We start from the raw sequence: 17,958 nt of genomic DNA on the forward strand, positions 1-17,958 counted from the left end.
GTATAATACAGGATAAGTAATGTAATGTATGTACACAGTGACTGCACCAGCAGAATAGTGAGCGCAGCTCTGGAGTATAATACAGGATCAGTAATGTAATATATGTACACAGTGACTGCACCAGCAGAATAGTGAGCGCAGCTCTGGAGTATAATACAGGATAAGTAATGTAATGTATGTACACAGTGACTGTACCAGCAGAATAGTGAGCGCAGCTCTGGAGTATAATACAGGATAAGTAATGTAATGTATGTACACAGTGACTGTACCAGCAGAATAGTGAGCGCAGCTCTAGAGTATAATACAGGATAAGTAATGTAATGTATGTACACAGTGACTGTACCAGCAGAATAGTGAGCGCAGCTCTGGAGTATAATACAGGATGTAACTCAGGATCAGTACAGGATAAGTAATGTAATTTATGCACAGTATAGTCTTGGCTATCCACTGGAGGTTAGTGCCCATTTAATTCAATGCAAGCTGATCTGCAGTACCTGATCTCACCACTATACAGAGAACAGTGCTATCTGCTTCCTGTTCCATAGCGGTATTAAGTATTAGACCTCCCTCCAATCTGATATTGATGACTTATCCTTAGAATAGATCAATATATTTATCCTTGAAAACCCCTTTAATTATACTTTGTGTCTGCACATACTCAGATAGCAGCCGGCTCCTACAGCTTTATTTGTACGGCATGTGCCTTGTTTTATTAAAGATGAATGGACCATTGTACCAAGGGAGCTCTTTTATCTCTTGTCTCTCCACTTTTTCCTCCTAGATTGTTATCAGGGCTCTCGCTCCTTGATGATTCATTTATTGCAATGTAATATCTAATTTAGTCTGGACATGCACCCTCTGGTTTGTTACAGCACTGTGGTATATGTTAGCACTATCTGATTATTCTTTGGTTCTCTTGTAATCCAGATCTCATTAGATGATTATTGATACAGTAAGTTCTACTCTCCATAGTCTTCGCTGGTCTGGGCTCAGGCGGCTGGATGCCGCACAGGCAGATATTCACATGACGTGATTTCGCGCAGAATAACCAATAATTAGTCCCTCTGTTCATCTCCATGCGCTGCCTGTCTACATGATCACACGGAGAAGCTTTCCAATGCACCATGGAGCCGCTTTATTACAGCAGATTTCACTTCAAGTTTATCTATTATTATGTTAGAAGTTTCTTTAATGAAACAAAGTTTCATTTTCATTTAACTCTGAGCCAAAATTTCATTTTCATCGCAGCATTGAGCATAGGAAGAGATCGATATGGAATGACGGCAAAAAAGAAGACAAGAGAAATTGAAATTGAAATGTAATTGAAATGTAATTGAAATGTAATTAAAATAATAATAATAATAATTTATAATAATAATGATGATGATAATAATAATTAATATAATAATAATAATAATAATAATAATAATAATAATAATAATAATAATAATAATAAATTTATGACAATGCCCCCACAGGGCAAAATGGAGTATAACACATTTGCCATTCAATCAATGTCCATGTAAATACATGGACATCGCCTATCAGATGATGTGACCTGGTGCCACGTCTTCTATAAGCTTCCTACAAACAGATCCTCCCTATCAGCAGATTATCCTTTGATCAGACACAAACATATCAGTAATAGGGCACATAATCCCAAGGAAGACTTCTATGTCTAACCCTTTTCTTTCTCCACCTGTGTCAGTCTTTACTGCAGCTTTAGAATTCAATTCATGAACTTTTTTTTTTTTTCTCTTTTCCCTTCAGCTTTATGGAACTTTATTTGTTACACTACAATGTAACAATTTTTGATCTCTCTTTGTTTTATTGGATTTTTTTTTTGTCCCACTGAAATTTAATAATACGATATTAGAAAAAGAGAAAAAGCAAGTCCATGAACAATAATAGTGAGCCCAATCAAGATAAGTGACTGCCGCAGCCACAAAAGAGATGGCAGACTTTCAAGGAGTACATCTCGGTGCCATCTTCTACCCCATTAGGCTTGGCACAAGACACGGCACAGCATATCAGTTACCCAGAGCGTTGCGGCGTGTCAGATACACTAACCTGATCATTAAGAAGCATTGTGAGGATCTATCTGATTACGAGGAGCCCACGCCTGCATTTCGCAGCACTCGCCAGCCGCTTTACTGTTGCCATGGAAATTTCTGCAGAATTCGAAAAAATATCATTTTATTTATTTACAGCTAATTCCGTCTCGTGAAAATTAATCTCACATTGCTCAATTCCATTCTCGTCCTGCTCAATGTCTGGGATCCAATCGGGACCCTGTGGAAATAGAGCTGTGCCGTGGTACGGTATGGCGGATGTTTTACACCGGTTACATAATTTTATTTCCCGTTGCTCTGATTCCCGGCGGTTTGCTATCTGATGCCCTTTCCATTCCTTCACCATTTGCTTCTATAGATATTTGGCCCAACTTTCTGAATAATTGGTCTATTATGAGTTCAATATCCCATCTCTTATCCATCTTGGTCAGTGTTATCTCATTTAACCTGCCATCTCTTTCTTTACTCCTTGTCTCCAAAGGTAGCATTTTACATTTGTCTGTGTCAAGCGGCAAAGCTTTCCTGCAAACTAATGAAAGCGGAGAATACACTTACTGTAACAGAAATACGGGGACAATGCAGAAATATTTTCTAGAAATGTCAGGAAATCGATTCCAGGGGACGAAAGCAGATACTTTCTTTGAAATGCACTTTCCTTGTGGCCGCAATACCCAAAACTTTGTTTACTAATAGACTTTTCTTCTGCGGCCTGCGACATAATTTACTGGGTATGACAGGGAGTGATATTTGCTATAATATCAAAGGGAAAAAATAGGACGAATATCCACATATCAAAAATGTTGTGTCTTATTTGTACGGACTGGTGCAAAAGACTGTGCGCCCCCTGTGACATGTCCGACTATGATAAATATATGAAATAAATATCGGTTATATTTGTTACCTGCAGAATTTGACATGGGGTTTAGTTAAATAGACAGATAGATAATAGATAGATAGATAGATAGATAGATAGATAGATAGGAGATAGATAGATAGATAGATAGATAGATAGATAGATAGATAGATAGGAGATAGATAGATAGATAGATAGATAGATAGATAGATAGATAGGAGATAGATAGATAGATAGATAGATAGATAGATAGATAGATAGATAAATAGATAGGAGATAGATAGAACAATAGATAGATAGATAGATAGATAGATAGATAGATAGATAGATAGATAGGAGATAGATTAGATAGACAGGAGATAGATAGATAGATAGATAGATAGGAGATAGAACGATAGATAGATAGATAGATAGATAGATAGATAGATAGATAGATAGATAGATAGATAGGAGATAGATATGATAGATAGATAGATAGATAGATAGATAGATAGATAGGAGATAGATAGATAGATAGATAGAACAATAGATAGATAGATAGATAGATAGATAGATAGATAGGAGATAGATAGATAGATAGATAGATGATAGACAGATAGATAGATAGATAGATAGATAATATCACACTATAACACACCTTGATTGCGGGGCAGTTTCACTACTTACCAAGCACAGCGCCGTCCATTATATAGTGGCTGTGCTTGGTATTGTTTTATTCCTTTAATGGGACGGAGATGCAGCATGGACATGTGACCAATGCAAGTGATGTGAATGACCCAAAAAAGGAAATGGAAACCAATATCACAATCCTGGACAAAGCCCTTTAATGTTCTATATACGGTATACTAAGGCTTGGTTTTCAGATTAGATACAGTACAGTCTTTGATATGATGCAGTAATAGTCTAAGAGCTGTGCTCATCTAAAAATAAAGTATACTCTATATCATATAAGAATCTGACTCGTGTCAAAGTGATCTTCTCAAAGAGGGGGTATTATGGAGTCATCTGAAGAGTTGGTTTTTTGGAGAGGTGACCTTTATGGAAAGGTGGTTTTCTTAAGAGTCAGTCTTTTCGAGAAGTTGCCTTTTGAAGACCTTGACTTCTGAAGGGTTTGGTCTTAAGATCTTCACCGTCTTTCCAAGTCTGAGAAGGCTCCATAACTTTTATTTAGTGCTGATTTTATTTTTTGTTGTATTTGTGCAAAATCAACCTTTCTCCTGACGACTCGGCGATTAGCTATGCAAATGATCACCACGGAGAGGCTGAATATTCATTTTACCTTTATTTATTGCACATCATTAGCGGTATTCAAATAAGCATCAGTCATTTCCATTAAATATTTAAGGCAAGAAAATCTTTGCAGGAAAACGGTGGCGTTAAAAGTTCTGCAGGTGGAAATGATTGATGCCATGCATTAAATTTGATCCGTAGAGATGAACATCTGAAATCTCTTAAAAAACAACCACGTACGGTGGCGTTCCCAGGGCCAACGTTTCATTCTATGTTTCTTCATCGATATTTTTTGGGGAGAAATTGGCGCAGATGCCACCCAAGGAACGTAGGAGGACCTTTACTCTGTATCATGAGAGATTTGGGGTCCAGAAAAAAGCCAACACAATTTCTTTTACACGATCACTCGACAGACAACAGTGATGGAACTCTTCTTTTATCTTTAGTAAAAGTTGCTTCCATAGATTTTTTTTTTTGTAAGAAATTGGAGCAGCTTCCACCAGAGGAGAGTAAGGGTTCCTTTCCTTTGTATCTTCTGAGGTTTTGGTTCCTAAAAATAGCAAATTGATAGACAGCAGTGATAAAACGCTTCCATTCCCTTTAGCAACGATGGACCTGTCTTCAGAAAAGTCAACTTTATAGTGGCCCTGATGTTCTTTTTGAGCAAATCCTGTTGATATGACCCATTTGGAAATAGAAATGTCCTTCAATGACGTCTTCTTCTATGGATCCTCAAAGTTCAAAGGGGTTGTCCATCAAAACAATTGTGTGTAAAATGGTGTAAAATAAACAAAGTAGTAATATTCAATAGAGATGAGCGAGTAGGTGTTCGATCGAATACTACGATATTCGAAATACTCGTACTCGATCGAACACTAGTAGCTGTTTGACGTTTAAAGTTCGATGCAGAACCAGCGTTGATTGGCAGAATGCTATACATTCTGCCAATCAACGCTGGTTCTTCTCTTACCTTTAGAAGTCTTCTCCGCGCTGCATCCCCGCGGCGTCTTCCGGCTGGAATTCACTCTGCCTAGGCATCCGGCCTAGGCAGAGCCGACTGCGCATGCGCGGGCATGCCCTCGCATGCGCAGTCGGCTCTGCTCAGGCATCGGGCCTGGCAGAGCTGACCACACATGCACAGTCGGCTCTGCCTAGGCCCGATGCCTAGACAGATTGAATTCTAGCCAGAAGACACCGCGGGAGTGCTGCGCCGGGAGAAGACTTCAAGGGGAATCCAGCCTGACCGTCACTTGTGGACTTGGTAAGTATAATTTTATCGAATTTTGCGTACCCCTGAAATGAGCATTTCCCCCCATAGACTATAATGGGGTTCAAAATCTGTTCGAACAGTGTGCGGCTGTTCGAATCGGATTTCGAACCTCGGACATTTTAGTGTTCGCTCATCTCTAATATTCAACTTTTTCCACTTTCCTGCCATTCTGGTTCCAATGCTTCCTTGATCCCCCACCAGTAAAGTAAGTCCCTCAAGGTGTAACCAATCAGGAAAGGAGGAGTGGGGAGTAGGCACGCACAACCAATCACTTCTCAAGGTTTCTTCACCAGTTTTATTACGCTCAATGCATTTCAGGCAAGAGCCCTTTCTCAAGTACAATACAAACCGAGCTGTAGTCTATCCTGTTATATCTCCCACCCGTCTCTTTTCTTCCTGCTCCGGTGGTGATGTTTCAAAAAGTTGCACTAAACCACTGACTGTAACATCAAGGTGGTAACTCCACCTTAGTCTTCACTGTCAAGACACAACATCACTAAAGCAAGACAAATAGAGACCAATTGGAGATTACAAGAGCATCAGAAGTAGTCGAGGAGTGGTATGGCCCATAATACTCCTTCAATTATGGACCTTATGGACTTCTTTATGTTGGAATCACTTTAAAGGCATCCATTGCATTACTTGTATACTCTAAACATGAAATATTATTGTTGTGGCACGTTACGATCAGTGCATGCCTCATAGTGTGGAGACAAAAAAATCAGTTTTTAAACTTTTCAAGTTTTTTAAGATATTAAAAAGAAGCATACATTTATGAAATGATTCATCTTAATTGTTTTAAATATTTTGCAGATAACAAGCTCTGGTGGGCCGACCAAAACCTTGGCCAAGTTGGAACTTGTAACAAGAAAGATTGCAGCAACATTTTGATCGTAAGGAACAAGACTGCAGGAGTCGTTCACATGAAGCTCTATGATAAGGATGCCCAACAAGGTAATTTTTATTTTGTTTGTTGTTGAAAGTTTGTTGGTTGGCCCTTTCATATTCGATACGTCCTCTAAAAGGGATACAGTGTCAGCCTTGTTATAGTAGTTCAAGACTTCCTTATGTATCTAACCAAAGATGGAGATCTTGTAAGCTACAGTCCTGGCTGTCTCGGGTCGCAGAACTAAAGGAGTCTTCAAAAAAAGAGGTATGAACTTTCCCAGAATAGTAACCAATTGGAGATACTGTAGTAGTGACATTGAGGGTTGCATGAGTAATCCTCATGCAATAGGCCAAAGATGAGGCAGGAACGTAATCAAGAGAAAGTCAAGTGTACTAGGGAAAAAAACCCAATGAATCAAGGAAGGAGTGCAGTTCAGGAACAAGGACGAGATCAAGAGTCTCATGAGTGAAAATACACAAGAACAATAGCCAGGTGACATTGTGCAACTAAAATCCCTTTTAAATAGGTCACCAGAGTCCTCTTTGGGTTCCCAATGCATCCAAGCTGTAGACAGCCATGATCTCATCCACAGTACTGAGGCAAAAGACAGGAGTCATGAAGCAGAGGTGGTGCGTCGTTGTCTAGTATGTAGACCTGGGTCCTGACCACAGGAACTGGATTAGATGCGGCCAGGTCATGACATGGTTTACTCTCCACAAAAGTATCAGAAATCTGACCCGTATATACAGTGAAAACTCTTATGAGACAGCCGCCCAAAATGACATCCAAAGTAGTCCTCTGATGATCTGGTCTTCTCAAACAAGATGGTTAATATGGAAAACTGAAAATGTGGTCTGGGTAAGGGGGTGGTCTTCTCAACGAGGTGATCTATTAGAGAGGTTTGACAGTATTCTACATTTGGTGATGGGTTAGAAGTTAAAGTACTAACCTAAAAGATAGAAATTCAATTGTTGTATTGAATAATAAGTCATTCATTTATGAAATGCATCTAAAGAGAATTAGTACGGTCATTTATCTCCAAGATTATCCTCCGATCAACATGCAGTAATATGGGGAGAGTGCTCGGAACACAAACACACCAACCTCCCACCCGCGCATGGTAATGGAGAAGAGCCACCATGGACATCTATTCTGTCCAAAACAAATACTACCCACATTCTCGGGCCCATCATTCTCACTTCTTTCTTGAATAATTGCCTATAAATATCCTACATTATTCAGTTTCCAGGTTTAATCACCGCAAGAAAGCACAACAGATCAATGAACGAGGCAGCTTTGAAAAACCGACTTGGCAGAGCGTCAATTTTTGTCTTCAACATCCTAAAGACTATTATCAGTAAGCGAGCCTCCAAGATCAAATATCCACCGCGGTTTACATAATCTATGCCAGTTTATACATTGGTTTAACAGTTCCAGATATATCCGGAGTTTATATATAGGCCACCTTTATTTCAGGTTTAGGAGCGGTGATGCAGCTTAATCTTCTTGGCCTACATCGGAGTAATATATTTTCTAACTAGGAGGCCGTGGTTCTCACAATAGCTGCCTCTGTCAGACGTGTCTGGAAGTTTAACGGATAAAACCTAATTTCGGAGTCTTATCTTACAGAGCTTTGTCTCTCTTCCTTTCTTTTTAAATTTTTTGTCAAATTCTATTTTATCAATGGTTCGGAGGATCTTATGTTGAGTTTTTGCGGTCCACTGAGTCTCTATTAATGGTGGGTCACAAACAGAAGGTGCTTTGTGTTCACAAGGCGAAAAATGGATTCCGCGTGTGATCCGATTCCGCAACGGAATGCCGATACAGTGCACCGGCATCCCGTCATGGCATTCTGCTCCGGATTAGGCCTGAATGAATGGGAGGGAGTCTTGCGCTGTGGACGCCTCGGCTGAGTCAGCCACGGAATCTGCGGGAAGAAGGAGCATGTCGCTTCTTTTTCCGCTACTGAGCAGCACCCATTGAAGTCAATGCCGTTTTTGGCAGTAGATTTTGAGGCGGATTCCGTGTCAAAATACACTGCCAAAAAACTCAGTGTGAAGGAGCCCTTATGTCCACCATTCCCTCTCTAAAGTCATAACTATAGGGGGCAGAGGTAGAAGTTATTTTAGGAAGGAGTGTAACTTAACACTGAAGGTGCCCCTGCTTGGACCCCCCTGTTCAAGTTCTCCCCAGGGCAGCCTCCCATCATTACATTTTAGCAAAAGTCCCTTTCCTTCTCTATCTGGGCCCAGACCTCCATGAAGACTTCACCACAACATTTCTGTGCACACAAGCTTCCCATCCCCTATCAGTGCCCCCAACAAAGTATTTGTGCCCCTTTTTATCCCTCAGCATATCTCCATGGTATACCTTCTCAAATATATATTTTGACCATCTACTACTTTGTCCATTAGGTTCCATTCAAATGCAGTAGTGGCCACATATGGGTGGGGTTTTTGCAATCATTGGTGGTCACATGTGGGCAGGATTTCCTCCACATGTGACTACGGATATGGTGGCATGGACCCTAATATTTTTAGTTCTTGTTTTGAAATTAGAAGACTATCTGAAATCTCCTTCCCCTGCCTCACTCCAGTGCATCAGAGGGCAGGGGTCAAACATTTATGGAACACAGATGGGAAATTAGGAATAATATGCAAATCTGACTTCCATGATGTAATTAGGATGCCAGTGCCTCAAGTATACACACCAATAGAGGGCGCTGACTGAGAATGTGCAAGTCTGTCTTCCATGATGTAATTAGGAAGACAGATTCTCAGTCAAGACATCCAATAGAGGGCGCTCCCTTTAACATCATGCCGACCTTCTCAGAGGCCTTTGTTTGCAATCATGTTGCGATTTTACCAGATACAGTCTCTCAGCCAAGGACAGCCGTTTCGATGTATTTGCATCTCATCAGCTTGGCGCAGAGGACTGATCTGGCAGAGGTGAGAGGCTTAGACAGGGTTGAGGGGATACCGTCACTCCATAGGGAGAGAACCAGCATTTAGGTGTGTGGAGTCTTATTAAGCCATGAGCGCTGTGCAAAGGAACATGGGAAGAATATGCAAATCTGACTTCCATGATGTAATTAGGAAAGGAGATCAAACAAGTTTAATAAACTTAAGTACTGTGGGGATAACCATTGGGCCCCCCCTGGTTTATATCTGTATCATAGCTGGGACACGCATATAAAACACTGATGGTTGTAGAAGATATACAGTTACCTATTAAACTACCCCAGGATCCATTGTGGGGATATATGGATAAGAGGAGATTCGTATTTGTATTTCTCATGAGATACGTCCAATTTAATTGTTCCAGCTCTGGAACTTCACATTAACTAATGTCAGGAAGTGTCCAAAGTATCAGCCAGATGGGAGAATACAATAGCAATAGGCAGTAAGATTACTTATTATCAATGTGTCAAGCCGGTGGTCCTGCACTCACTGACAAAGTGGATCAAGTTTTTCTTCTGAGCCAATTAATTTTGCACATGACTGTGGACAGATACTCTCTGAATAGTGAAGTAATAAGGATTCCAAGCTGAAAAATCCAGCCTTGAGTTACAGCTTTAGTTATATGGAAATATAGAAGGTATATTCATCACATGGCACCTATCATGCCTGTCGCCCGTGGCCTCTTCTTCACTCCATGAAATTACTGCCATTAGATTTTGTTTAACAAATAGCAGATCATTTTGGTCATTGAATTCCTTGCAGTATTTTTGACTTAGGTTGGTTTCGGATGGCTGTAACGTGACCATATTATCATCCATATTATGGTCGTCAGACCCAGACCATCTATTAAACTGAACTCAAGTCGCTATAGGTTCAGAAATACGCCTAAGGCTGTTCTACAAGGCTTCATACAAATGTTTCCTTTCTTACCCTTTCTCTTGACTGTACAAATCTCAAGATGAGCTGCACAAGATGGCAGCTGGGAAAAAAACAGGATTTTACGGCCCTTTGATGAAAGTTGAAGATTGTGGAGGGTTCTGTTAGCATGATGCTAGTCTCACAAGCCCTGTGTCATTTGCTCCTTTTCTGAAGCCAAACCTGCCTAGATCTGCTCTGATTCTGGCCATTGATGTGAAGGTGTAACATACAGGGACAGACGGATACAGACAAGGCAACGTTAAGACAGGGATTCCATAAATGGACAACTAGACTGTATGGAGGCCATTAGGTTGGCATTATACTCACCAGTATATTACCTAGAGAAGGACATTATTACTATGTGATGGCACCAAAGGAGGTCATGGATAGGGTGACAACAACAAAAAAAATTACCATAGTGCGCTACGTGCAGTGCCGGGCTTGCCCCTCTTTGTGTCCAGGAAAAGTCAGGGTGTAGGTCTAAGTAAGTGGGGGCATCATTTATGAAACCTTTGCTCTGGGCTGACCAATATGTTAAAATGGCCATGGACACAAATGAGGTGAACCAGCTATGTTTACTGACAACAATATGAATACAAAAAAACAAGAGAAAGGTAAGCAATAGGGTAATATTAAATAGTCCAGGCTCTAGAGGTGAGCACATCTCCTTCTAGTCTCCCACTCTTGCAGGGCTCTCCATGCCAGTCTACTGTGGTTGACCTATCCAGAAGCTCCTCTAGTGACTTCCCATGCGCGACAACTGCTGGACATGATAAACCCTCTGCTGACTGCACCTTTGGTGACTTTGCACATCCTCTCACCATCAGTGGTCCTACAACCAGTACTGTCCATCATGCTACTGGAGCACATGATGAAACCATGTCCCATCACCATATCTCATCTGTGCTGGTCTCGGTCTTGGACACCAGTCTTGGATATTCTGTAAACAGACACAATGTATTTAAATGGTAGCCACATGCAAGGGTTGTCTGAGTAGAAGACTGGGATGGTTGGAGGACATGGCTTCTGGGGAAGAGCAAACTTCCGAAGACTACATACCGTATTAGAAAATTATCTATATACACTATGCCAGTTCTTGCATGGTTATACTTAAGGTGACTAACTCTTTTACTAAAATTTGCAAACAGTAGACACATTCACAAAGATTCACCAGACTGGTCTAAGGTCACTGACTCTTGTACAACTAAGTTCTTCCGCATCTGCTATCATACGTGATCGACTCTACCACCAACATTACAAATGCACGTGTCGCCCTATTATCTCGTATCCAGATAATATAGATTTTTTGGGGAAAAAATTGACCTTCTCGTCCCTTGCCACGACTTATGTATTCAGATTTAATGATAGGAGGCTACTTAGAAGTCTGTTGTACAATGTTAGGTAAATTTAAATTGAATGAAATCGCTGTCTTTAGCTGCAGAATATATTGGCAAAATCATCAATATAAAAGACAACCCCATTACCAGAATCACTGCAGGTACCTTAAAAGCTCCATTAGTATGAAAAATGTGCAGTTTAGTGGTGTTTAAGGTGCTTATATTGCTACCTCTCCGAGATTCCCAAGTACAATTAGCCACTTCATTAGTCAATATGACACCAATCGCAGGAGGATTGGGAGACAATTTGTTATTCAAGGAGACCTTAGTTAGGTGGACTGCTCAGAGAGTACTTTATCTGGACAGCCGCGGACAGTGATGAATACGAGGAGGAATGCTGGGGAAGTTTAATTAATTGGGAAATGGTGTAAATAAAAACAGCGGAGGCAGAAAGGCATCGACGTGGAGAAGGGGCCATATGGCGCCATCACTTATGGCCAAAGACTGTGTGTGGGAGCGCATAGGTTATTAATAGGAATAATTGTATTAAAAAAATGTATAGAATAATAATAAAAATAAATTAAAAAAACAGAGATCGATATTGGAATACGGGACATGTCCCATCTGTAAGACACCATCAGAAACCGAGACGTTAAATGCCATGTGATCGGAGGTGATCTGACTGCCGGGACCTCACGAACAAGAAGAACTAAATATATATTAGGGATATTCTATTATATATCCCTAACTATATACCTAGTCTCAATAGCTAGTTACAAGAAAATAAAAATAAAAATGATGGAATGTAAGAAAAAAAAATAATGGCACGTTCTTTAATTTATTGTGGTTATTTGTATAGCGCCATCATATTCTGCAGCACATTAAAGATATGGACAGTCACTGTCCCATATAGGGCTCATAATCTACATTCCCTATCAGTATGTCTTTGGAGTGTCGGAGGAAACCGGAGTACCCGGAGGACGCCAACACAAACACAAGGGTAAAATACAAACCCCTTGCAGATGTTGTCATTGGCAGGATTCGAACCCGGGACTCTAGGTGCTAACTAGAGATGAGCGAGTAGTATTCGATCGAGCAGGTATTCGAAATATTCGTACTCGATCGAGTACCACTCGCTATTCGAATGGAAAAATTTGATGCAGAACCAGCATTGATTGGCCGAATGCTATACAGTCGGTCAATCAACACTGGTTCTTCTCCTACCTTTAGAAGTCTTCTTCGCACAGCATCCCCGCAGCGTCTTCCGGCTCTGAATTCACTCTGCCAGGCATTGGGCCTGGGCAGAGCCGACTGCACATGTCCACCCTACAAGAAAATGGCCACTTTGACTGTAAGTGGCCATTTTCTTGTAGTGCGGACATGCGCAGTCGGCTCTGCCCAGGCCCGATGCCTGGCAGAGTGAATTCAGAGCTGGAAGACGCCGCGGGGACGTTTCACAGAAAAGACTTCTCGGAGAATCCAGCCCCACCCTCACTCGTGGACTTGGTAAGTTCAGTTTGATCGAATGTTGCCTACCCCAGAAACGAGCATTTTTCCCCCATGGAGTATAATAGGATTTGATATTCGATTCGAGTAGTCGAATATTGAGGGGCTACTCAAAACAAATATTGAATATTGAGTATTTAACTACTCGCTCATCTCTAGTGCTAACCACTGAGCCATTGTGCTTCTATAAATTGTTAAAGGCTTGTCTATCCAGTAGCCATCAGTACATGACCAGCGGGACTCTACGCACTGGGTCCAACGATCAGCAAAAGGAAGATACTCCATACAGATACACTGTTGTGCCGAGCCGACTTTGACATGGCAGAGTACTCAGCACTTCAGAGAGCGGTGCAGCCATTTAGTTCTTCTTGTTAGTCAGGTCCCGGCAGTCAGATCACTTCCGATCACTCCGATTACCTTATTCTAGGTCAATAGTCTCAATTAGAGATGAGCGAACAGTGTTCTATCGAACTCATGTTCGATCGGATATTAGGCTGTTCGGCATGTTCGAATCGAATCGAACACCGCGTGGTAAAGTGCGCCATTACTCGATTCCCCTCCCACCTTCCCTGGCGCCTTTTTTGCTCCAATAACAGCGCAGGGTAGGTGGGACAGGAACTACGACACCGGTGACGTTGAAAAAAGTAGGCAAAACCCATTGGCTGCCGAAAACATGTGACCTCTAATTTAAAAGAACAGCGACGCCCAGCTTCGCGTCATTCTGAGCTTGCAATTCACCGAGGACGGAGGTTTCCGTCCAGCTAGCTAGGGCTTAGATTCTGGGTAGGCAGGGACAGGCTAGGATAGGAAGGAGAAGACAACCAACAGCTCTTGTAAGAGCTAAATTCCAGGGAGAAGCTTGTCAGTGTAACGTGGCACTGACGGGCTCAATCGCCGCAACCCAGCTTTCCCAGGATCCTGAATGGAATACACTGTCAGTGTATTCCCGTATACCCGATATATACCCCGATACCCGTTCCAACGGTGTGCCCCCCCACCTTCACCCCAGAAATACCCTGCAAGTCCCCTAGCAATAGAATTGGGGCTATATACACCCACAATTTTTACTACTGGTATACAGTGCCATTGTCTGACTGGGAATTCAAAGAATATATTGGGAATACAAATACCCTCATTTCTTGCTACTGCCATATAGTGCCAGTTTCTGACTGGTAATTCAAAGAATATATTGGGGTTACGTGCACCCACAATTTTTACTACTGGTATACAGTGCCATTGTCTGACTGGGAATTCAAAGAATATATTGGGAATACAAATACCCTCATTTCTTGCTACTGCCATATAGTGCCAGTGTCTGACTGGGAATTCAAAGAATATATTGGGGTTACGTGCACCCACAATTTTTACTACTGGTATACAGTGCCATTGTCTGACTGGGAATTCAAAGAATATATTGGGGTTATAAATACCCTCATTTCTTGCTACTGCCATATAGTGCCAGTTTCTGACTGGTAATTCAAAGAATATATTGGGGTTACGTGCACCCACAATTTTTACTACTGGTATACAGTGCCATTGTCTGACTGGGAATTCAAAGAATATATTGGGGTTACGTGCACCCACAATTTTTACTACTGGTATACAGTGCCATTGTCTGACTGGGAATTCAAAGAGTATATTGGGAATACAAATACCCTCATTTCTTGCTACTGCCATATAGTGCCAGTTTCTGACTGGGAATTCAAAGAATATATTGGGGTTACGTGCACCCACAATTTTTACTACTGGTATACAGTGTCATTGTCTGACTGGGAATTCAAAGAGTATATTGGGAATACAAATACCCTCATTTCTTGCTACTGCCATATAGTGCCAGTTTCTGACTGGGAATTCAAAGAATATATTGGGGTTACGTGCACCCACAATTTTTACTACTGGTATACAGTGCCATTGTCTGACTGGGAATTCAAAGAGTATATTGGGAATACAAATACCCTCATTTCTTGCTACTGCCATATAGTGCCAGTTTCTGACTGGGAATTCAAAGAATATATTGGGGTTACGTGCACCCACAATTTTTACTACTGGTATACAGTGCCATTGTCTGACTGGGAATTCAAAGAGTATATTGGGAATACAAATACCCTCATTTCTTGCTACTGCCATATAGTGCCAGTTTCTGACTGGTAATTCAAAGAATATATTGGGGTTACGTGCACCCACAATTTTTACTACTGGTATACAGTGCCATTGTCTGACTGGGAATTCAAAGAGTATATTGGGAATACAAATACCCTCATTTCTTGCTACTGCCATATAGTGCCAGTTTCTGACTGGGAATTCAAAGAATATATTGGGGTTACGTGCACCCACAATTTTTACTACTGGTATACAGTGCCATTGTCTGACTGGGAATTCAAAGAGTATATTGGGAATACAAATACCCTCATTTCTTGCTACTGCCATATAGTGCCAGTTTCTGACTGGGAATTCAAAGAATATATTGGGGTTACGTGCACCCACAATTTTTACTACTGGTATACAGTGCCATTGTCTGACTGGGAATTCAAAGAATATATTGGGGTTATAAATACCCTCATTTCTTGCTACTGCCATATAGTGCCAGTGTCTGACTGGGAATTCAAAGAATATATTGGGGTTACGTGCACCCACAATTTTTACTACTGGTATACAGTGCCATTGTCTGACTGGGAATTCAAAGAGTATATTGGGAATACAAATACCCTCATTTCTTGCTACTGCCATATAGTGCCAGTTTCTGACTGGGAATTCAAAGAATATATTGGGGTTACGTGCACCCACAATTTTTACTACTGGTATACAGTGCCATTGTCTGACTGGGAATTCAAAGAGTATATTGGGAATACAAATACCCTCATTTCTTGCTACTGCCATATAGTGCCAGTTTCTGACTGGGAATTCAAAGAATATATTGGGGTTACGTGCACCCACAATTTTTACTACTGGTATACAGTGCCATTGTCTGACTGGGAATTCAAAGAATATATTGGGGTTATAAATACCCTCATTTCTTGCTACTGCCATATAGTGCCAGTTTCTGACTGGTAATTCAAAGAATATATTGGGGTTACGTGCACCCACAATTTTTACTACTGGTATACAGTGCCATTGTCTGACTGGGAATTCAAAGAGTATATTGGGAATACAAATACCCTCATTTCTTGCTACTGCCATATAGTGCCAGTTTCTGACTGGGAATTCAAAGAATATATTGGGGTTACGTGCACCCACAATTTTTACTACTGGTATACAGTGCCATTGTCTGACTGGGAATTCAAAGAGTATATTGGGAATACAAATACCCTCATTTCTTGCTACTGCCATATAGTGCCAGTTTCTGACTGGGAATTCAAAGAATATATTGGGGTTACGTGCACCCACAATTTTTACTACTGGTATACAGTGCCATTGTCTGACTGGGAATTCAAAGAGTATATTGGGAATACAAATACCCTCATTTCTTGCTACTGCCATATAGTGCCAGTTTCTGACTGGGAATTCAAAGAATATATTGGGGTTACGTGCACCCACAATTTTTACTACTGGTATACAGTGCCATTGTCTGACTGGGAATTCAAAGAGTATATTGGGAATACAAATACCCTCATTTCTTGCTACTGCCATATAGTGCCAGTTTCTGACTGGGAATTCAAAGAATATATTGGGGTTACGTGCACCCACAATTTTTACTACTGGTATACAGTGCCAATTTCTAACTAGGAATTCAAAATGCGCAAGGCTCCCGGAAAGGGACGTGGACGAGGCCGTGGGCGAGGTCGGGGGAATGGTTCTGGGGAGCAAGGTAGCAGTGAAGCCACAGGGCGTCCCGTGCCTACTCCTGTGGGGCAGCAAGCATTGCGCCACTCCACAGTGCCAGGGTTGCTTGCCACATTAACTAAACTGCAGGGTACAAACCTTAGTAGGCCCGAGAACCAGGAACAGGTCTTGCAATGGCTGTCAGAGAACGCTTACAGCACATTGTCCAGCAGCCAGTCAGACTCTGCCTCCTCTCCTCCTATTACCCAACAGTCTTGTCTTCCTTCCTCCCAAAATTCCGAAGCTTTACAGAACAATAACCCAAACTGTCCCTGCTCCCCAGAGCTGTTCTCCGCTCCTTTCATTGTCCCTCAACCTGCCTCTCCACGTCACGATTCCACGAACCTAACAGAGGAGCATCTGTGTCCAGATGCTCAAACACTAGAGTCTCCTCCATCTCCGTTCGATTTGGTGGTGGATGACCAGCAACCCACCCTCATCGACGATGATGTGACGCAGTTGCCGTCAGGGCATCCAGTTGACCGGCGCATTGTGCGGGAGGAGGAGATGAGACAGGAGTTGGAAGAGGAAGTGGTGGATGATGAGGACACTGACCCGACCTGGACAGGGGGGATGTCAAGCGGGGAAAGTAGTGTGGATGTTGAGGCAGGTGCAGCACCAAAAAGGGTAGCTAGAGGCAGAGGCAGAGGCAGAGGTCAGCAGCTTAGGCGAAGCCAGGCCACACCCGGAATCTCCCAAGATGTTCCAGTTCGTACCCAGCCCCGAAAAACTCCCACCTCGAGGGCACGTTTCTCGAAGGTGTGGAGTTTTTTCAAGGAATGCGCCGAGGACAGATATAGTGTTGTCTGCACAATTTGCCTCTCGAAATTGATTAGGGGCTCTGAGAAGAGCAACCTGTCCACCACTTCAATGCGCCGTCATTTGGAATCCAAGCACTGGAATCAGTGGCAGGCAGCAACGGCAGGACAAAGGCCGCCTGCCGTTCACGCCACTGCCACTGCCTCTGCCTCTGCCACTGCCACTGCTGACTGTGCTGGCGATGCACTCCAGAGGACGAGCCAGGACACCACTTCATCTGCCTCCGCCACTTTGTTGACTTCTACCTCATCCTCCCCTGGTCCTGTCTTATCTCCTTCTCCTGCA

The 17,958-nt window shown here is 42.0% G+C and overlaps 1 protein-coding gene across 1 annotated transcript in view; it reads left to right on the top strand.

The window, feature by feature from the left end:
- LRP1B (LDL receptor related protein 1B) overlaps positions 1-17,958 on the top strand; it is a 1,094,775-nt gene that overhangs the window by 804,040 nt on the left and 272,777 nt on the right. The window contains exon 33 of the mRNA XM_075284520.1: positions 6,239-6,379. Within this exon, the coding sequence (XP_075140621.1) occupies positions 6,239-6,379 (141 nt within the window). The remainder of the gene's footprint in view (positions 1-6,238; positions 6,380-17,958) is intronic.

This window comes from Leptodactylus fuscus, chromosome 8 (genome assembly GCF_031893055.1).
Source record: "Leptodactylus fuscus isolate aLepFus1 chromosome 8, aLepFus1.hap2, whole genome shotgun sequence".
Lineage (NCBI taxonomy): Eukaryota > Metazoa > Chordata > Amphibia > Anura > Leptodactylidae > Leptodactylus > Leptodactylus fuscus.